At 32.9% G+C, this 21225-nt stretch overlaps 2 protein-coding genes and 1 pseudogene across 3 annotated transcripts; all 3 read left to right on the top strand.

The window, feature by feature from the left end:
- The first annotated feature begins 966 nt into the window (after nt 1-966).
- Nucleotides 967-7655, top strand: LOC112024584 (2-alkenal reductase (NADP(+)-dependent)-like; annotated as a pseudogene).
- Nucleotides 7656-10807: 3152 nt separating this feature from the next.
- Nucleotides 10808-15792, top strand: LOC112011857 (2-alkenal reductase (NADP(+)-dependent)). Of its 2 annotated transcripts, none has more exons than XM_065763767.1 (6): nt 10808-11003; nt 12967-13305; nt 13690-13867; nt 14615-14781; nt 15055-15137; nt 15261-15792. In XM_065763767.1, exons 2-6 carry the CDS (start codon nt 13078-13080, stop codon nt 15637-15639), a joined length of 1035 nt encoding a protein of 344 aa, XP_065619839.1. In that variant the 5' UTR covers nt 10808-11003; nt 12967-13077; the 3' UTR covers nt 15640-15792. The 2 variants fall into 2 exon arrangements, with proteins under 2 accessions (XP_065619839.1, XP_023899964.1); XM_024044196.2 differs by having other exon boundaries at nt 10809-11003; nt 13022-13305.
- A 2815-nt stretch (nt 15793-18607) lies between these two features.
- Nucleotides 18608-21168, top strand: LOC112024585 (UPF0047 protein C4A8.02c). The gene is made up of 7 exons (XM_024057203.2): nt 18608-18668; nt 19394-19474; nt 19567-19661; nt 19755-19788; nt 19911-19965; nt 20058-20100; nt 20975-21168. The coding sequence occupies exons 1-7, from the start codon at nt 18608-18610 to the stop codon at nt 21044-21046; spliced, it is 441 nt and encodes a 146-aa protein (XP_023912971.2). The 3' UTR covers nt 21047-21168.
- The last annotated feature ends 57 nt before the right edge of the window (nt 21169-21225 follow it).

Genomic DNA, 21225 nt, shown 5'->3' with positions numbered 1-21225 from the left:
ACAACTTGTTATAATTTGCCAATGCTAAACCTATTGAACCTAAAATTTACTTACTGCCACGCTAAGATTTTGAGAAAAATATATCAGTTTCAATCTCTCTCTTGAATATCATTTTAGCCTCTCAAATATTAAAATTGGTGCAGATAAACCCAAAAGAAAAATTTTGATAAACAAAAAGAAAAAAGAAAAAGAAAAAAGAGTATCTTGTCCATTTCTTTGACCCATAAATCCTCCAAATACATCCAAAAAAAAAAAAAATTTAACAAGTTCCCAAGATCACAAAAAGAAAAAAAAAAAAAAAATCCTTAAATCACGACTTCTCTTAAAATAAAGGCTCCCCACCCGCTAAAAAAAAATATATATTTAATATATAAAATAAGATAAATGTTATGTTTATAATATTTTTACAATACTTTTGCAATAAATTTTAAACGACAAATTATTATTGATGGTTAAAAGAATTATTTCAATTATGAATTTTTTGTGAACCAATTGTGGATTAAGTGATAGTTTTAATTTCAGAATAATAATATATTCTTGCGTTAAAGTATATATTATTTAAATGATTGGTTGTGATGGTTAAAAAAATAAAGTGAGTGGTTGTGGTTTGTTATTATTATATTAATATAATTCCTTATGTTTTTTGGGAATCATCGTATTATTATTGTACTATCAGCCAACTCACCTAACTTGTTTTCATAATAAAAATAAAATAAAATAAAATAACCAAACTCATCTTATTATAATAATTTTTTTTTTTTTTTTTAAATAAAAAGAAGCGGTAGACTATGCAGTAAGTACGAGCGGTTTCCGGCTTGCAATTGATTTGAAAATTGAAAGCTGCCTGCACTTGCAGGAGCCAGGAAGTACAAGTAAATTCCAGTAATAGTGCCTGCTGCATTCACTCGCAGGTTGCTCTAACAAGCTGAGAGTATAAACAAACCCAGTTTGTTCGCTCAATTCCATATGGAGGAAGTGGAGAACAAGCAAGTCATATTGAAAGAGTACATAGACATACTTCCAAAAGAGTCAGACATGGAAATCAAGGTTAATAAGATTAAGCTCAAGGCTCCAAAAGGGTCAGGAGCTTTTCTTGTCAAGAATCTCTACTTGTCTTGTGACCCTTACATGAAAGGCCGTATGCGTGAGATCCAAGCCGCAAATTACTTATTTCCTCCCATTGTTCCTGGTCAGGTAAACCCATCATCATCTCTTCCACTCATACTTCACTTAATTCACTCTTGTTGTAAGTTTAGTGTAGTTCTTGCTAATATTGTTTTGAGTAAGTTTTTCTAAGATCAGACAAGTTTTATCATCATTTTGATGTGGTCCGCTATGTTTGGCTCTCTATCATTTTCATATAGGTTTATCACTTTTCCTTCATTATTTGTAATTGATTACATTAGAGTTGTAACAAAATTGTGTTTTTAGACTTCCTTGTTTGAATAACGTAGATATCAATTATATGAAGACGAGGTTCCATAATCTAGTATTTCACCTATTGTTTATAGAAGTCATTTTTTCTTACAAATTCTCAACAATGGCGTGTTTTGATGAAGGCCTTGGAAGGATTTGGTGTATCCAAAGTTATAGATTCTAATGATCCAAATTTCAAGCCTGGTGATTTAGGGCTCGTTTGGATTAGCCTGTTTTCATCACTCAAATTGAGTTCTCATCACTCAAACACAGAATTATGTGGGACCCACTGAATACTGGAGTGTTTGGCTTGATTTCTTCTTCCAATTTTCATCACTCAAACTTAGTTTGAGTTGAGCTACAGTGCAGAAAACTGGAAACATCAAATTGGTGTTTTCAGTTTCTGAGTTACATAACTCAGTGGCAATTCTGTAAAATTTTTGAGCTCATGGAGCCCACCTGTATGACTTGTCCCATCAAGTAACTCTCTCTCTCTCCAACCGATTCTTCTCTGTCTCTTCTCCTTTTTCTTTTTTGTTTTCTTTTACCCAGGGCTCTCTCTTCTTATTGCCCTTCATTGCTCCTCCATAAGCCGCCGCCGCCACCATGCCAATCATCACCATAACAAGCAACCACCACGAGCAACCATAAGTCGTCACCATCAACAAACCAACATTTCTTCAAAAACCCAGCAACTGTGAAGAATGAAACCCAGCAACCAAAGACTACCCTCCATCGGATTTGCAGAGTTCTCTATATCTCCTTGGCAAGATCAAAATTTTTTGAATAAAAGAAATTATGCAATTGGTAAATGTAAAATCCAAGCAAATTTGAGTAAATAAAACTAGATGATCGAAACTCAAGCAAGGCTTTTTTCAAAGTTAATAAAACCCGAAGAATTCGAAATTAACAAAAACAAAGAAAGTACAGCCAAAAAAAAGGAAAAGGAAAACGAAGCGTTTAGTTACCGAGTCAAAGAACCGAAGATCAGTGTGAATCTAGAACAGCGATCAAAGAGCTCTGAATCCAAAACCGAGAGCATAAAATTAAGCGGCAGTGGCGGCGGATTGGCAGTAGAGCTTGCCGAAGATGTGGAGCGCAGTGACAAAGCCGATGAAGTAGAGGCTCATGATGAGCACAACGGTCGGCAAGATCTTCAGGAAGGAGGATGAGAGGATTCTGTGTTGGATTTTGGTGGTATCTCCAGAGGTTTTGGGCGGCGTCTCCGATGGCTGGGGCTGATTCCTAGCCGGTTTGGAGGTTTGGGTATTTGTGGGTTTTGAAATGAACATCTATAGGTACTGAAGGGGAAGAAAGAGAGATAGACAACAAAATTTGGTAGAAAAGAGGGAAGTCAGAGAAATGAAAGGGGAGAGGATGTGAAGGAGAAGTAAAGGGGAAGATTTTTTTTGTTAGTGGGACACAGGTAGCAACAGGAGTAACAATGGGTTGTGTCAGTGGATGGGGTCCACGGTTTTGGAAAAATATTGTAAGGATATGTAGTTGAGTTATGAGTCCAAACAGCTGTTTTGTAATTTTTAAATGAAGGTGAGATTTGAGTAGGGAGTTTTGAGTTTTGAGTTTGAGTTATGAAAACTGAGATACTTCTAAACCAAACGGGCCCTTAGTTTCCGGATTTACTGGCTAGGAAGAATACAGTTTGATTCACAGAACTGAGCAGTTGAGGAAAATTCAGGCAAAGGATATTCCACTCTCATACCATGTCGGCCTCCTTGGTATGATAACTTTCTAGTTTTGATATCCCTCGTATTTTTGTATTGCTTCACTTTCACCTATGCACACAGTAACATATTTAATATTTTTTGGCAATGATTTAAACTCTCACCTAAGTACACTATGAGTCTATAACATATAATAGTAGTTCATTTTAGGCGCTATCAGTTTTCAAGTAATATTTTTTAATGGTTATAATAATGGGAAAATTGTGAGATCCACCTAAATCTGATTTGACAAAGTTCGACATTAAGGGCTTATTTGGTATATGTGTTTAAACATATGTTTTTAGTTTTTAAATAATATTATACGTATTTTCACATATTTTTTACCCATACGTATTTTTAAAAAATACAAACAACGATACTAGAATAACAGTACAAAATGGGCCTTAACAGTGCTTTTTTCTCTCTTTCACAACTCTACAGCTCCTCTCTCTCTCTTTCAGAGTAGTTATTGTGTACTCCGGGTAATGTTGGGACCTACTCCTCATGTGAGAGGATCGAGCATTGCTACGAGAGTTTTGAATAAATTTTCCTTCCCTTTTCCTTTTTACTCTGAAGTTCATCTCTCACACCTTTCATCATCACTTTTTTCTTCTTCTTCTTCTTTTTTCCTCATGTGTTCAAGATCCCAAGGGCCCTTTTTTCTTAGTTGTCTTTTATTTTATTTTTTTTATTTTTAATCTTCATACAAATATGCATTTGAAGGTTTTTCGCTACAAGGCCTGTGAAGTGAAATTGCTTTATATTGTGGTTTTGATTTTTTTTAATAGTAATATTGTTACAGGATTGAAGTGAAATCGATGGTTGAAACTGCTTGGTTGATTTATCTTTTGGGGCGGATCTGAGTTTGTGGCATAGGTTTCTCACCATTTTGTGTCATGAGTTCCATTGGTGGTTGGTTTGGGTATGTGAACAGCACCTTTTCTGGGATTTCTTTGTAAAATTTGCGGTTTTTTAAAGTATTTCGCAAAAGAGAGGGAGATATGAAAGAAAAGAGAAATTGTGGCCGCGTCAACGTTGCTTCAACGCTTCTGGAAAAGAAAGAGAGATGGGTAGAGGAGAAGAGAGAAGCGAGAAAATAGTTAAGTTTTTTAGCCCGGACTCTCTCTTTCTTGTCAAAGGCAAAACCCACGGGATTGTGTCAAAAAATGTTCAACTTTATTATTATCAATAATTTTAAAATATTACCACAGCGCACCCTTGGTGCGGTGGTCACTCTACAAATATAAGTAATTGTGGGATGTGGGGGTAAGGGCCGGGGTTTAAGTCTCCCGGAGGGAGCTTCACACACATATACATTTAGATTAGGTTAGAGTAGAAATTTTATCTTGTATAAAAATAATAAAAATAAAAATATTAAAATATTAAGTTTATGAAAAAGGAAATATTTAATTATTTTAACTACTAGTCTAACATGGGTCAAAAAATTGTTGTTCAAGGAAGAAGTTACTTCTTGATGCTGTAAAAGCCGCCTCCATTCATTAATTAGAAAATTCTCAATTTTGCTGTGTCTAACTCTGTACTTTTTGTCAATAAAAAAGTTTTGTTGTTGTATGGCTGATTTAAATTAAAATTTAATTTCATAAATTTAATCTGAATAATTTTCCAGTAAGATTGTGGTATAGTCATCTAAAGCAGTCCCTAAGCAGAAGAAGAAAGGGGAATATGTCTTTGTCTCTGCAGGTTCTGGAGCCGTTGGTCAACTTGTTGGCCAGCTTGCTAAATTGCATGGTTGCAACGTTGTTGGAAGTGCTTGCACAAGCCAAAAGGTAAGTTTTTCACATTTGGGAATGTTATTTTATCCCATTTTACCGTTTCAAAAATTTACTTTATTAATTATACTATACAATTTTACAATGCTTCTAACATCCCAACTTTTATTTTACCATATTACACATTTTTTGAGATAGAGTTTTAATCTATGGCGTCCGCTTCTGATGATAACTCTTTATTTATCATCAGACCAAGACACCAATCAGTTTTTGGTGTAGGCGGGGATTGAACCCCAAATCTCTTATTCAACCATCAGAGACTTTACCAGTTGAGCTAACTGAAACCCACACCATACTACACATTAAAATAATATATCTATACAATAAAATAATATATTGACGTAATAAAATAATAATATATTTTAAAAAGAGAGAAAATGAGACACGCAAAAGTGCTACAGTACTGCTAAGACCGTGCAAATGAGACAGTGGAGAGACTAAAATAATAATTTTTGAATTTGCAATACTGCTGCCATTGCAAATTTGCAATGGTACCTTCACCCAAAAAAAAAAAAAAAAAAATTTGCAATNCTTCATTGATATTGATCACTCTTACTATAGGATAAGAATATTCGTAACTAATAAACTGAAAGGAAAGAAGACCTGACTAGGATAGCTTCCTGGCCTAGGTAGTTTTATGTGGTAGTTAGCTTTCTTTTCCCTAGATTGCTTAGTGCTGAGCTAAGTTCCGCCCTTTCCTATTAGCTCCGAATACCCCCGAGAGGGAAAGAGGAGGGTAAGGTACCGAGCAACCTCTCACCCGATCTTCGATCGGGAACTTCCCCCGGGTTCTCTTCCCTACTTGCCGGTTCTCCCTTCTCGCTTTCCTTTCATTAACAACTGGCCCCTGTCCCGTACCTCTCCTTGGCCTGGGAATGATAGAAGAAGGAATGGAATGAAGCCGATAGAGGAATCTGTTGAGTAAAGCCCGCCCTTGATTGAATAATTGATGGAATAAGCTTTTCCCCCAGATGCCGCCGGATGGGATCGTGAGCCTTGTCTATCCTCCAGAACTCTTTCTGTTCATCATCGTGAACATCAACTATTTTTTATTCTAATAAAATTTCATTGCTTATCAAAAAAATGAAGCAAAAATCAAGGAATATATGGTTGAACCTAGGTGATAATAACAACTTAAGTTTTCATAGAGCAGTAAACTTGAGGAATGCTAAGGTTATTGATCCTAATCAGGTTAAGGGTATAGCCGGGGGTTACTACCAAGAGTTGCTTGTTATCTTGAGGGAGTAGGTATCTCAAGATGCAATGGGGGTAGTTCCACAGATAATGGATGTTCAAATTGCTAAAAGGCATAAAGTGAATCTGCAAAGAACTATTTCTGCCAGTGAGATTAGCAACCATTGTTCTCTTTGGCAAGAGATAAAGCTCCTGGTTCAGATGGATTTATGGCTTGTTTCTTCAAGAGAGCTCGGCCTATCCTTTAAACTTTGGTGGTTCTAGCCATCCAGTCTTCCTGAGTTAGGTAAGCTCCTTAGGGAAGTAAATGATACCATCATAACATTGGTAACTAAGGTTACTATCCATTGAACATGAAGGATTTTAGGCCTATTTCCTATTTCAATACCATCTATAAATGTATTACAAAGATCTTGACTAATAGGTCCAGTGCTTGCTTAAATGAAATTATTAGCCCAAATCAGATGGCTTTTGTGCCTAAAAGAAACATAGCAGAAAATGTTTTGGTTGCTCAGAAGGTTGTCAAGAATAACCATACAGATAAGGAGAATGGTAGGTATACCATAAAGGTAAAGTTAGAAAGGCTATTGATTCAGTAGAATGGATGTCATCATGAGCATCACTTAAAGTATTTGAAAGTATGTCCATGATTCAGTTTGAAATTGATTATCATCCTTAGAAAAAAAAAAAAAAAAATTTGCAATGGTACTTTAGCAGTATTGCAAATTTTTTTGCAATTCTGGCCATTTGGTAGTTTGGGTTTTGGGTTGTTTTTGAGGTTTAATTCTAAATCTGTCATATGTATGGCATTTGGCCGTCCGGATGTGAATGCTCTAATAAAGCTTTTATGCTTATGAGCAATAGACTTTTCTTTGTATGATCAATCAACTCCGACAAGCAAGATAACTTAAATGAGTGATTTTAGGTTGATCTTTTGAAGAATAAGCTTGGATTCGATGAAGCTTTTAACTACAAGGAAGATCCAGACCTTGATGCAGCATTGAAGAGGTTAATGATTAGTTTTTGAGAATGAAGTATGATAAAGAACTTGTTATGTGAATTAATAACCCCATTTTCTTCTATGTTTATCCTTGAAATAATTTGGTTTCGAATGAATGACTTAACTAAATAGGTACTTTCCACAAGGCATTGACATCTACTTTGATAATGTGGGAGGGGATATGCTTGATGCAGCACTTCCTAACATGAGGATTCATGGCCGAATTGCACTTTGTGGGGCAGCGTCTCAATTTGGCCTCTCTAAGCCACAAGGGATTCACAACTTGATCAATCTCATAACCAAGTCCGTCAAATTGGAGGGTTTCGTGCAACACAATTACTTGCACCTATATCCACGCTTCTTGGAACATGTTATTGCCTTATTGGTTATTACAAGCAAGGCAAAATTGTTTACATTGAAGACATGAATGAAGGATTGGAAAGTGCTCCTGCTACCTTTGTTGGGCTATTTTCTGGAAAAAATGTTGGTAAGCAGGTCATTCGTGTAGCCTCGAATGATTTGTGCTCGATGTGATGCATTTTCATTGAAAACATTCCGTAAGAAGGTGAAGTGAGTTTAGGGCTTCATGATGAATCATGAATAATGAGACATTCATTCAAAGTATCTAGTTTATAATTGAAATACTCTTAATCCTTAGATCATGACTGAAACGTTTGAAATAAAAATATGTGGTTCGTGTTGTGTACATAGTTATATACATGTGTTAGTTTTAGACCCTTGAACAAACAAGGTTTAACCAAGTTTAAGGCCAAGTTGTTACTTAGATTAATTATGCAAGTTTTAGGTTAAACAAATAATCAAACATATCATACAAAATGGAAAAGTAAATAATACAATGATATGATGACTCAGAAAACTTTATGAAACAACTTGTTCTAAAGGAAAAACCTGGGCGGACTAATCTCAAGAAGAAAAATCCACTATCAAATGGAAGTTTACAATCAAAATATTTAATTCATAGTAAACCTAACTAAAGTTAGCAACTTTAGCACTGAATCCCACGAACTTCTGTGATATGGATCTGTTTCAACATGAACCTCTAGTCCATGAGTACTCCAAGACCATCCTTGAAAGTTTTCGTAGACCTACAGTCTAAGACTCCAAGATCACACTTGAAGATTTAAATTTCTAGCACCCTTGATGACTAGAATGATGGCAGCAACTTCTACAACACCGGATCTTGAGTTTCTTCAAAGAATACTGACAGTAGAAGATTTGAGAGAGATTTAAGTACAAAAACCCCAGATCTAAAATAAGAGGCACAAGAGACACTCTTCTCTCTCTATTTAAAAACTCTCTACGACTAGCTTATAATGTTCTTTAAATACTATAACAAAAAGATCATGATTTGGGCTTGAAACAGACAAATTATGGACTTTTTACGTTTGTTGATCCGCGACTCTCGATCGATCGAACTTCAGTTTTAATCGATCAAAACTGTGAAAAATCTAGATCCTTGAATCAACTTCATTCCTATTCTTTCACATTGAATACTAGTATTTTGAGCATTGTCTAATCAATTCTATATACTCTATGAGCTATATCTAGACAATTTTGTGTTCATGTGTTTGCCAATAAAACTATACAAGTATAGAACTTAACAACATATAGTTGAATATATAATGAGTAATCATACTTGAACACTAGAGGAATAAAAATTATTTTAAAGTAATAAAACAAAGTTTAAGAATTCGCTCAAAGTGAGATTTTGTTTTGTTTGAGTTTGGGACAAGTGAGGTACTGGCCAAAGTTTCTATATGCATCTTGCTTGAGAGAGACACAACTGAGGGATGAATAGGGGTGTAATTGGTTCGGGTCGGTTGGTTTTGAAGGAAGTTTTTATATTGAACCAAGGATTTTCAGTTTTGCTGTATTTGAAACCAACACCAATTTGTAAGGAAGTAACACCGAAACCAACCCGACTACAGTTGATTTCGGTTCTATTTGGTCGATTTTGGTGTTTGGGATGTGAGAAACAAAATTAGAAAGAAAAAGAGAAGAAGATGTTGGTTTAGGATGAGAGAAGAAGACATACCCATAGACAAACCATGATTAACAATAGTGTCTCCTGGAGAGAGAGATAGAGTAAAAAAATTTAGGAAGGACAACAATGTTGGAGAGAGAGAGAGAGAGAGAGAGAGAGAGAGAGAGAGAGAGAGAGAGAGAGAGAGAGAGAGAGAGAGAGAGAGAGACAACAAAAAATTCTAGCATCGCCATCGAACCAAAAACTAAAAAATTTGAAAATTTAAAACCGAATCGAAAATAAAGAAAACTGCTCGAAACTTGAAATTTCAATCAATTTTGGTGTCCATTCGGTTGGTTGGTTATTTTTACACCCTTAAGGATGAATGAAAGTTTCATGTTTGGTATTTTTATAAATGATTACTAAAGAGCTCACTCGATTAGGAAATTCTTGCTTAAGCTAGAAGACATCTCACTCGAGCAATGTGCATTCTCACTCAAATGAAACAGTAGTACTATGTATGTTTTTGTAGAATTTTGCACCCAAAAAAAAAAAAAACCGGATTTTTTTTTTTTTTTTTAGTTCCTAATAATGACTAGTAAAATTCTTGACAACATTTTAGAGTGTTTGCCTCAACATAAGTGGCCTTTTAAATGTTCTTATTAGCAACTCTTCAAGGTTTATAAATAAACAATAATAATATCAGTTTTATATATACACATACGTTCAAGTGGAACAAATATTATCTTAGAAATACGATTATTTCACACCTTTAAAATATCAAATAATCCTATTTATTTGATTTTTTTTTAATTTTATATACATTTTTATGTTTTAAACTGTTTATTTTTTAGATGTAAAATTTTTAATTAAGTCTTTTTTATCACAGTTTTTTATTATTTCACTTTCACAAATTGTTGGAAAAATTTTCGTCAATGATTATTCAGCACATTCATAATAAGTTCATTCAAACTAATTTCAAATTAAACTATATATACCCAGTTCAATGTTCTTTGATTAAGCAAACTAACTTCAATTAATCCAGGTTTCATCATGAAGATCACACACAATACAACTTCCTCTCTAAGCCACAAGGGATTCATAACGTGGCCTACAGAGTTCAAACACATAGTAGACACTAGTACACAAAATAACAAAAACCAAGAAACACACAAAATACAAAGAAAAGAAATAAAGAGGGGAGAGAAAGAGAAACAAAAACAGAGTAAAAGAACTGTTAAGAGTTAACCAATATGCCAATTTTTGGCCCAATTCAAATAAGTAATAAATATGAAATATCACTACTTAATTTTTTTTTTTTAAATAAAGAAGCCCAAAAGTTGAGGGGAAGTTTGATTAGTGTTTTAAATAACTATTTTCAGTTTTTAAATAATATTTTACGCATTTTAATGTACTTTTTCACTTACACGTATTTTTACAAATATTTTTAAATAATAATTTTTAGTTTTTAAGCACATGTACCAAACGAGCCCTGAGCATTTTTTATTTATTTATTTTTAAACTTAAACCATTCAAATTTGAAGAGCAGTTTTAGGAGGATAAATTATTTTACTACTTTTTTTGTCACAAATGTAATGGTTAACCATCACTTACATATAAATTCACAATTTTATCTCCACCAATCACACGCCACGGAAAAATGGTGACAAGGAGTAAAAAATTTATGGCCTTTGACTTTTTCAAATTTGAAAGCATGGAATCACCTGTACAGACACATAGTTGATGCTAGTTCACAAAATAACAAAAACCAAGAAACGTACAAAACACAAAGAAAAGAAATAAAGAGGAGAGAAAGAAGAAGAAGAAGAAGAGGAAGGGTCTCAGCGATTGGTGACTTGTGGGTCGTGGACCTCGTGGTGGCGACCATCGGTGACGTGGTGACCATTTCTGACTTTGTTCTTCTTTTTTTTTTTTTTAAATTTTAATTTTTGTATTGGACGATTTTTGTTTTCGGGCTAAAATGACCAATATCACCTGGTATGTCTACCAATTGGTATGTAGAGTGTTATGATATGAGAGGATTTTTGTACCAGGGCACTGACCCTGGTCATACCGGCCAGTATGGTACCATATTGACTGTCTTGCGGGCCGCTGGCTACAAAAATATTTTTTCTTTTAAATTGGAGATAAAATAAGAGAAAAAAAGTTTGGAAACACTATATAGGGCAACGTGCCAGGTTTTCTTGGTTTGCACTTTTGTTTTTTTTGGTACTCAACTCTTCCTTCTTCTTTTTTTATTTTATTTTTATTTTTTAATTTCCTTCTTTAATTTTTGTCTTTTTCTATTCTCAGCTTTTCCTCTCTCTCTCTCTCTGTTTTTTTTCCCTTCGCTTTCTTTTTTTGTTTTGTCGTTTTTGTTTCTCAGCTGTTCTTTTTTACGTTTTTTTTTTTTTTAATAATNTTTACGTTTTTTTTTTTTTTTAATAATTTCCTTCTTTAGTTTTTTGTTCTCTTCTATACTTTTCATTCAGTTGGTTATTTTTTTTAATCACCTGTTTTTTTTTTCTTTTTTGGGTTGTGTTTCATCTTTTTTTTCTTTTCTTTTTTTATCTAGTAAAACTATGAAAATAAATTTATACAAAATACATTTTATATCCTTTACTTTTTCATTCCCAAACTAAACATAAAAGGGACTAAAATTTTTTATATTCCCTAATTTTTCTATCATCTCTCCTGTTTCTATCTTTCCACCTTTTCATATTTTCAACCAAATAGACCCTCAAAATTTGTATCTAGCTATATAATTTTTGTTGTCAATGTCTATTACAGCAATATCACTACTTGTTTTAGGAAAAAGAGTATCTGCAAAATCATCTCCAATTTATTGTATGACCAATGTTGTATTCTATACATGTATTATTTTTACTTTGTAATATATTCATTTCTCTCAGAAGTTTGTCAAAATTTTGTCGTTGAGAAAAATGCTCAATTCTTATTCCGTTAGTCTAGCCCATAGATGGAACAAAACCCACTTTTGAGTGGGATATGTGGTGAAGCCGCATGTCAAAAAGTGATTTTCTTGGGAAAAAACTGTTACACATATCATATTACACACATTCTTACTTAATAAGACTTACAACTTGTCATAATTTGCCAATGCAAAAACTATTGAACCTAAAATTTTCTTACTGCTCTAAGATTTTGAGAAAAATATATCAGTTTCAATCTCTCTTAAATATCATTTTAGCCTCTCAAATATTGAAATTGGTTCAAATAAACCCAAAAAGAAACATTTTGATAAAAAGAACCAAAAAAAAAGTATCTTGTCCATTTCTTTGACCCAGAAATCCCCCCAAATACATCCAACAAAATAATTTTAAAAATCCCAAGATCACCCAAAAAAAAAACCAAATTTCTTCTAATTTACAACTTCTCTTAAAATCAAGACTCCCCACCTGCCCGCCAAAAAGAAAAGCATCTTTAATATATAAAACAAAATAAATGCAATGTTGATAAAATTTTTTCAATACTTTCATGATAAATTTTAAGTAACAAATTAATACTAACAGTTAAAAAAATAATTTCAATGGTGGGTTGAGTGATTTTTTATTCCTAATAATAATAATATATTTTTGTGTTATTTTTTTATTTTATTTTATTTTTTTGCAGAAAAAGTTTACATTTTTTAGGTGACTTTTGTTATTATATTAATATCATTTCTTTTGTGATATATATTTGTAGTAGAATTTCTTTTTCTCTACCTTGTGTGACTGTTTGTCTAAAAAAAAAAGTAGCAGACTATGCAGTAAGTATAAGTGGTTTAGTTAACCAAAAAACAGAAGTATGAGTTGCAATTAATTTGATAATTAATTGAATGTTGCTAACACTTGCATGAGCCAGGAAGTATAAGTGATTTCGAGTAATAGTGCCTGCTGGCTGCTGCCTACACTTGCAGGTTACTCTCACAAGCTGAGAGTATAAACAAAACCCAGTTTGTTCGGTTAATTCCATATGGAGGAAGTGGAGAACAAGCAAGTTATATTGAAAGGGTACGTAGACATACTTCCAAATGAGTCAGACATGGAAATCAAGGTTAGTAAGATTAAGCTCAAGGCTCCAAAAGGGTCAGGAGCTTTTCTTGTCAAGAATCTCTACTTGTCTTGTGACCCTTACATGAGAGGCCGTATGCGTAAGATCCAAGCCGCCAATTACTTATTTCCCCCCTTTGTTCCTGGTCAGGTAAATCCATCATCATCTCTTCCACTCTTACTTCACTTGCTTCACTCTTGTTGTGAGTTTGATGTGGTTCTTGTTAATATTGTTTGAGTACAGTTTTTTACTTTTCTAAGACCAGACAAGTTTTACCATGACATTGACGTAGTTAGCTCAGCTGTGGATGACTTCCTATCATTTTTATATGAATTTATTATTTTTTTTCTATCATCCATAATTGACTATGCTAGAGTAATAACAAAAGTTGTATTCATAGACTTCCTCGTTTGAGTATCGTAGCTATCAATTATACAAAGACAAGAGGTTCCATAATTTAGTTTTTCACCTTTTGCAATTTTCATTATAAAATTCATTTTCACAAATTCTCAACAATGGCGTGTTTTGATGAAGGCCTTGGAAGGATTTGGTGTATCCAAAGTTATAGATTCTGATGATCCAGATTTCAAGCCTGGTGATGTAGTTTCCGGATTTACTGGCTGGGAAGAGTACAGCTTGATTCACAAAACTGAGCAGTTGAGAAAAATTCAGGCAGAGGATATTCCACTCTCATACCATGTCGGCCTCCTTGGTATGATAACTTACAGAATTTTACAAATAATACTTATTACAATTGATTTTTAAGAAAAGAAAATTTCAAAATTGAAATTATTAAAATCCTACACAAAGTCGATATACTATAATAAGATAAAGAGAATTAGTCATAATATCAATTGGTAAAAAAGATGTAAGCGAACTTCAATACAAAACCTTAATGTATCTTAAAAAGAAAGAATAATGGAATTTTTTATAAAAACTATATTATACAATTTTAAATAAATATTATTTAAGTGATATTAAAATATAAAATGTCCTCATATAAAATGTCAACTTAGATCACAAGCTATATCCATACGGTCCAAGATATAGAGTGGAGACAAGTTCATAATTAAATAAATTGTTATGATACGTAATTTATTATTATGAATAATTTTTAAATATTAATTTTATGAAAAATGAAAATTTTAATTATTTAACTATTAGTCTAACATGGGTCAAAATATTGTTGTTCAAGCATGGAAGAAGTAACTTGGTCACTTATATGTTGACGCTGTAAAAACCCCACCTCCATTAATTGATTAGAAAATTCTCAGGTTTGCTGTGTCAAACTTAGTACTTTTTGTAAATTAAAAAGTTGTATTGGTGTATGGCTAATGTAAATTAATTAATTTCTTAAATTTAATCTTAATCATTTTTCAATAGGATATATAGTGTCGTCTAAAGCAGTCCCTAAGCAGAAGGTTTTTTTTTCTTCTTCTTCTTCTTCTTTTCAACACAGGTATGCCAGGTTTTACTGCTTATGCTGGATTCTTTGAGATTTGCTCCCCTAAGGAAGGGGAATATGTCTTTGTCTCTGCAGCTTCTGGAGCCGTTGGTCAGCTTGTTGGCCAACTTGCTAAGTTGCATGGTTGCTACGTTGTTGGAAGTGCTGGCACAAGCCAAAAGGTAATATTCTCTCTTTTTCCTTTTTGTTCTTGTTATTGATATATTTCTTTGGGTTGTGTTTGTTATACAAACATTGTATTTCATAGCTGAAAACGTAACTTTAAGTCTATGACAGGATTTTCTCTTTTTCTTTTATCTTTTGAAGGATTTATACACCATCTTTATCTTTGTAGACACTTCCTAAACACTATATATAAGGCTTTTTTTGCATAGCAATAGACTCTTCTTTGTATAATCAATCAACGCTGAGATAACTTAAATGAGCTATTTTAGGTGGATCTTTTGAAGAATAAGCTTGGATTCGATGAAGCTTTTAACTACAAGGAAGAACCAAACCTTGATGCAGCATTGAAAAGGTTTATGATTTGTTTTTGAGAATGAAGTATGATAAAGAACTTGTTATGTGAATTAATAACCCCATTTTCTTTTATGTTTATCCTGAAACAATTTGGTTTCAAATGGATGACTTAAATAAATAGGTACTTTTCACAAGGCATTGACATCTACTTTGATAATGTGGGGGGGGATATGCTCGATGCAGCACTTCGTAATATGAGGATTCATGGCCGAATTGCACTTTGTGGGGCAGCGTCTCAATTTGGCCTCTCTAAGCCACAAGGGATTCACAACTTGATCAATCTCATAACCAAGTCCGTCAAATTGGAGGGTTTCGTGCAACACAATTACTTGCACCTATATCCACGCTTCTTGGAACATGTTATTGGTTATTACAAGCAAGGCAAAATTGTTTACATTGAAGACCTGAATGAAGGGTTGGAAAGTGCTCCTGCTGCCTTTGTTGGGCTATTTTCTGGAAAAAATGTTGGTAAGCAAGTCATTCGTGTAGCCTCTGAATGATTCGTGCCCAATGTGATGCATTTTCATTGCAAACATTCCATAACAAGGTGAAGTGAGTGTAGGGCTTCACATTGAATAATGAATAATGAGACATTCATATGAAGTATCTAGTTTATAATTGAAATAATCTTATTCCTTAGATCATGAATGAAACGTTTAAATTAAAAATATGATGTTCGTGTTGTGTGGATGGTTATATACATGTAGTTGTCGTATATAATGAGTGATACTTGAACCGTAGAAGAATAAAGAGTATTTTAAGGTTATAAAATGAAGTTTAAGAATTCTCTAAAAGTGAGTTTCTGTTTCATTTGAGTTATGGCCAAGTGAGGCATTGGCCAAAGTTTCTATATAGATCTTGCTACAAGTGAGGGACGAATGAAAATTTCTTATTTGGTATTTTTATAAATGATTACTAAAGAGCGAGCTCAATTAAGAAATTTTTGCTAGAGCGAGAAGATATCTCACTTGAGCAAGGTGCATTCTCACTCAAATGAAATAGTAGTAGAAAGTATATTTTTGTAGAATTTTGCACCCAAAAAAAAAAAATCCAAACAAACAAATGAAGAAATGATTTTTTTTTTTTTTTTTTTATAAAGATCCTAATGACTAGGAATAGCCATGACAACATTCTACAGTGTTTTCAATATAAGCGACCTTTCAAATGTTCTTATAACAATTTTCCTACAAGCCAAATCTCGTCTAAGTGGAACAAATATCATCTTAGAAATACGATTATTTCATGCCTTTAAAATATCAATTAAATGCTATTTATTTGACTTTCTATTTTATATATATTTTTATGCTTTAATACTGTTTTTTTTTTTTTTTTTCTAGGTGTAAAATTGTTTATTAAGTTTGGAATTACAGTTTTATTTACTTCTCTTTCACAAATTGTTAGGAAAAATTTTGTCAATAATTATTTGACATATTTATAATAATTTTTTTAGTGAAATAGTTTATAATCGATTTAGTTGGAGATATTTTGGGAGCCTTTTTGGAAGTGGGGGAAAAAATGCAAAATTTAACTATATATTTTTATTTAAAAATAATAATAAATATCATTGTATAATTTTAAGATAATTTGTATACAATTGTAGGGACCTTTTACTTATACAACAGTGGGCTTTGAGACCCTTTAAATTTTTTTGGGACAAGTGGTTCTTAGGCCTAACAACCTTAACTTTAAGCCGGCCGTCTCATAATTTGTAGAATAATTTCAAAACCAAAACCATTCTCAGTTAAAGTGTTAAACAACAAAGTTGTAATGTAAGTTTGTTTCAACTTTTTGATATTATGCTTTTTTAAAAAGCCAAAGTTTTAAAAAGTGCAGTTTGAAATTAAGATTTTTGAAAAAGTTAAGTGTTTGGTAAAAATTGTTAAAAAGTGATTTTTTTAAAAGCTAGATGTTTGGTAAAAGCTGTTAAAAAATGTTTTTTTTTTTTAACTGAGTGTTTTTAGCTAACGCTTAAAAAAGTGACAGTTTGAGTGATAAATTACCAAAAAAGACAATGTATATATAAATGAGTATATTTCATACTTAAATCAACTACTTCATAATATTTAAATCAAATTTTCTTCATTCATTTCAAAAAACTACATTCATAATATTTTTACAACACATTCACAAAAAAAATCATTTGTGATAAATTGATATTGATTTTAATTTGAACGTACTATTAAAATGATTTTTTTCTCATCAATATTAGCTAATAATAACTTACCACTTAAAATTTATTGTGAAAATATTGTGATAGCATTTCTTAATTTTAATTTCTTATTCTTTATTTTATTTTTCCTTTATTTCTTTATTTTTTTTATCCATATTTCCTTCTTTTTTTCCTTCTTTTTCTACCCCCTCTTTTTTTTCTCCTCCACACACGTACCCTTACTCTTTTCTCTTTTTCCTTTCCCTACCACTTCCTCCAAACTCTAGAACATTCCACAGAGTTCTCTTTCTTTTATTTTTTTTAATTTTCTTTCTTCCTTTCTCTCTTTTCTTTTACCCCATTTCGTCTACAAGTTTCTTTCCCTCTATCCCATCAAAACACACAAACTTAAAGGTCACACACAACCACACCATTTGATTCTCATCAAACGAAGATAGAAAGAAGGGGAAATCGCTAAGGGAGGAAAATCGCCTCCATCATCTGCTAATCTACTCTGCCTTCACTGTTGCCTGTCTTCCTCCCCATCCCTGCTTGATCTCTTCCCCACTGTTAACGACATGCGATAGAAATAGGTCAAATTGGTTTTTTTTTATTATTTTTTTATTTTATTATTTTTTATTTTTTATTATTGGGTTCCTTTGTAAAATTGTGTTATAAGCAAAGGGATAAAATTGGGTTTTTAAGAATAATTAGTGGGAAATTTGGAAAATTTGTGCAACTTCTAACGGTAACATGAAACATGCATCAGCGCTTTTTTACAATAGAGCTCCTTCTGCTTTCGCGATTTGGACTTTTCTTTCACAAATAAAAATGTAATTAAAAAAATTAATTTTTAAAATCTTACCAAATACATATTTTATTTTTTTGGTTAAAAACAATACATTTCAACTTTTAAAAGCTGAAACAAATAACCACTTAAAATTACTAAAATATTTTATTCGTTTGTGTTCTTGTTTGCCACTAAAAAACACGCTTTTTAGACAGGTGTGATAGTTATAATCATTAAATATTAAATATCTTTTCCCAAAGCCCAAAAAGGGCCAGAAAAAACAAATATCGGTTTTTTTTTTTTTTTTTTCATAGGAGTGGGCTCAATTGTAGTAAAGAATTCAAATGACGGTGACCAACAACAGGTACTGAGTTACCATTATTGTACGACAATGGCACATCTGCCTCCACGTCCACATTGCGATTACAGATGTACAGTCTGATTGTGTTTAGGTCCCCCTAGTCAAAGGAAAGAAGTCAAGGAAAAGAACAGTACAAAGAAAAATCAATAGTAAAAGAAAATTCCAGAAATGTCCCGAGAAGCTCACTCGCTTTGGCCACTGAATCCTTATATATATCTTATCAACAATCGTAATTGTAATCGCTAGCCCCAGACTCAAAAAAAACAGTTGGCTGTTGGCAAAAGCCCAAATCATCCTCGTACTTTACAACTCAAAACCGTGTTCTCTGCATAGTTTCTATCAACATTCTTCGGCCCGTGGTATACTAGTCTATATCCCATTAAGGCCATAACTGATTGAAATGATTAGGTATAAGATGTCATTTAAAATCCATAATAGATTAATATCACAAGTATTTTTGTTTGAGCAAAATATCCAGAACTCAACTCATCATGTATTGTTAAATTTATGTCTAGTTATTAATACTAGCAATTGTTCTTTAAATCCCTTGTTTTTGGATCGTCGAATCCCGACACAACCTATAGGAATCAAACATGCTTGTCACCACCTTCATCCTAGTTGAATTGAACAATATTAACCTTTCATTGTTTCAGTCCCCTTCATCGGCTCACTATTGTATTTGTTTACTTGTGTATGCATAGAAAGGAAACCTCACTGGTAGATGTTGTGGCAATTGTCAACTCATTCTAGCTTTTCAAGTGAGAATGGGTTCTGGTCTTGAATTTATTTGACAAAGTATCTTCAACTCTGAATTTGATTATCTCTATAGTAGCATGGTTATCTTATGTTCACAGCTCACAGTAGTGACTCATACAATGAAAAATAGAAGCACCTACAGTTGCTACCAGCATATCTTAAAAGACCATCTTTTATATTACTTACATAATTGATAAGAATTGTTTCTAAAATATCAGATCGTGAAGGAAATCGGGCAAGATCTGTCAGAATTCAAGTGTGGCCTTGCTCATCTCTTCTGTGAGTGATATGTTATCAGTCAAGTGATTTTACCTTCACATTCATTGTGGTTTATTTGACGGAATTTCATCCTTTTATTTTAAACATTTTAGTGCAGCACACAAGTGCTTCTCTTACTATCAATGAGAACTATGACTCTGATGTCCGGGAAGATACTGAGACATTCCTCAACAGGATAGTTCCAGAGGTTTGTTTGCCTTCTTTCATGTAGTAACTAGAAATCTATAGTCTATATCATCTGAAAATAAATCTTAACTGGTTTTTGGATATCTATTTTCAGGGACGGTCTGCTCCTTGGAAGCATACAATGGAAGGTAAGTATGTAGTTTTTTTAAACTGAATTGGCTAGGGGCTGGTTTCTAATTCTATATATGCTCTGTATTTTCTCAATTTTCTTATACACAAGTGTTGATTCTTAGTTGTGTAACCTTTGCAGGCCCAGATGACATGCCAGCACATATCAAATCTTCAATGTTTGGCTGCACACTCACGTAAGATGATCTTATACTTGTTGTTATGATTGTGTATTTATTCTGAGTTATATCATCTGTTTTCCAATTAACCAGTCTTCATTCTTTTACAGGGTTCCAATTACAAATGGACAGCTTAACATGGGAACCTGGCAGGTATATGACAGCATTTTTAATTTTCAAAATTCTCCAAAAATATCTAACGATCAGAAGATCATTTTCATATGGATTTTTTTCATGATTAATCTAACGTGTTTCAGAAAATTAATTACTCTAGGACTAGCATTTGGATTTGTATGTAGTAAATACTAATGTGTCATGGACTTGCTAAAAATAATAATAATAATAATAATAATGTGTCATGGTTGGGGAAGCAGTTCTTATCCTCTTTTCTTTTGGCTATTGATAAAGATGTTTAGGAAGAGAATAGCATAGTGATGCATATCATTCTCTTTTACGAGCCAGTTAAAATCCTATTGATCTAGGTGAACTCCTATAACTGTAATACTTGGTGTAAGATACAGATGAAACTGAAAATATGTCCTTTAGGACACATCAAAGATATTTATCAAAAAAAAAAAAAAAAAAGACACATCAGGTAAGGTGGTTCTAATGGAATGGCAGAGGCATTTTTCTGGACTTATCTGTGTAGGGCTTAAAATCATCAAGTGTAAGAATTTTTTTGTAATTCATTAAAGATGAAAATGTTGGCGAGGATAAAACGTGGACAAAACATTGCAGATCATGCCAATAATCTTTGGCCCACATGGCATATCTCTCTGCGCCCCCCCCCCCCCCCCTACAATTTTTTTTCTCCTCTCCTTCCCAGGTAAACAAGAGGTGTACGTGAGATCATGTTTCATTCCCGTATATGCTTCACATAAATCAATTGTAGCACACATGCTTTAGGTGATACAGGTCACATCTAAATTGACTCTAGTGATTAGTTTTATAAGCTGTTTGACCTTTGCCTGCCTGGTAATTACCATATCAAAATATATTATAAGTTCCTTCTGCCATTATGCCTCAGGGGATATGGCTGTGTGAGCACCGTGACCAAGCTACTCCTCGCAAAGTTGTGGTTACTCTCAATGGAATATGAGGTTCAAAAAATTCGAAGATTTCTGTTTCTTTTCTCATCTGTGTATGTAAGCAATAATATACTTTTTTTAAGTATTTCCATGACTTGATGTGTTGGTAATGAAATGTCAGTGTTGTGCTGCATTGTCGCTTGGTTTTAAAAGGATAAAGCTTCATGAAGATGGCATCTAAGAATTCAGG

Source organism: Quercus suber, unplaced genomic scaffold, assembly GCF_002906115.3.
Source record: "Quercus suber isolate HL8 unplaced genomic scaffold, Cork oak 2.0 scaffold_524, whole genome shotgun sequence".
Classification (NCBI taxonomy): domain Eukaryota; kingdom Viridiplantae; phylum Streptophyta; class Magnoliopsida; order Fagales; family Fagaceae; genus Quercus; species Quercus suber.
The sequence above is the reverse complement of the archived record's forward strand: the minus strand, read 5'-3'. Positions and strand labels throughout refer to the sequence as shown.

What these genes read in the sequence shown, in the direction of transcription:
- LOC112011857 (XM_065763767.1), top strand. Translation starts at nt 13,078, where the DNA reads ATGGAGGAAGTGGAGAACAAGCAAGTTATATTGAAAGGGTACGTAGAC. An exon ending in CCCCCTTTGTTCCTGGTCAG is followed by an intron (nt 13,306 to 13,689) that starts GTAAATCCATCA and finishes GTTTTGATGAAG; the next exon opens with GCCTTGGAAGGATTTGGTGT. An exon ending in ATACCATGTCGGCCTCCTTG is followed by an intron (nt 13,868 to 14,614) that starts GTATGATAACTT and finishes TTTTCAACACAG; the next exon opens with GTATGCCAGGTTTTACTGCT.
- LOC112024585 (XM_024057203.2), top strand. Translation starts at nt 18,608, where the DNA reads ATGTCCCGAGAAGCTCACTCGCTTTGGCCACTGAATCCTTATATATAT. An exon ending in TGGCCTTGCTCATCTCTTCT is followed by an intron (nt 19,475 to 19,566) that starts GTGAGTGATATG and finishes TAAACATTTTAG; the next exon opens with TGCAGCACACAAGTGCTTCT. An exon ending in ATGTTTGGCTGCACACTCAC is followed by an intron (nt 19,966 to 20,057) that starts GTAAGATGATCT and finishes ATTCTTTTACAG; the next exon opens with GGTTCCAATTACAAATGGAC.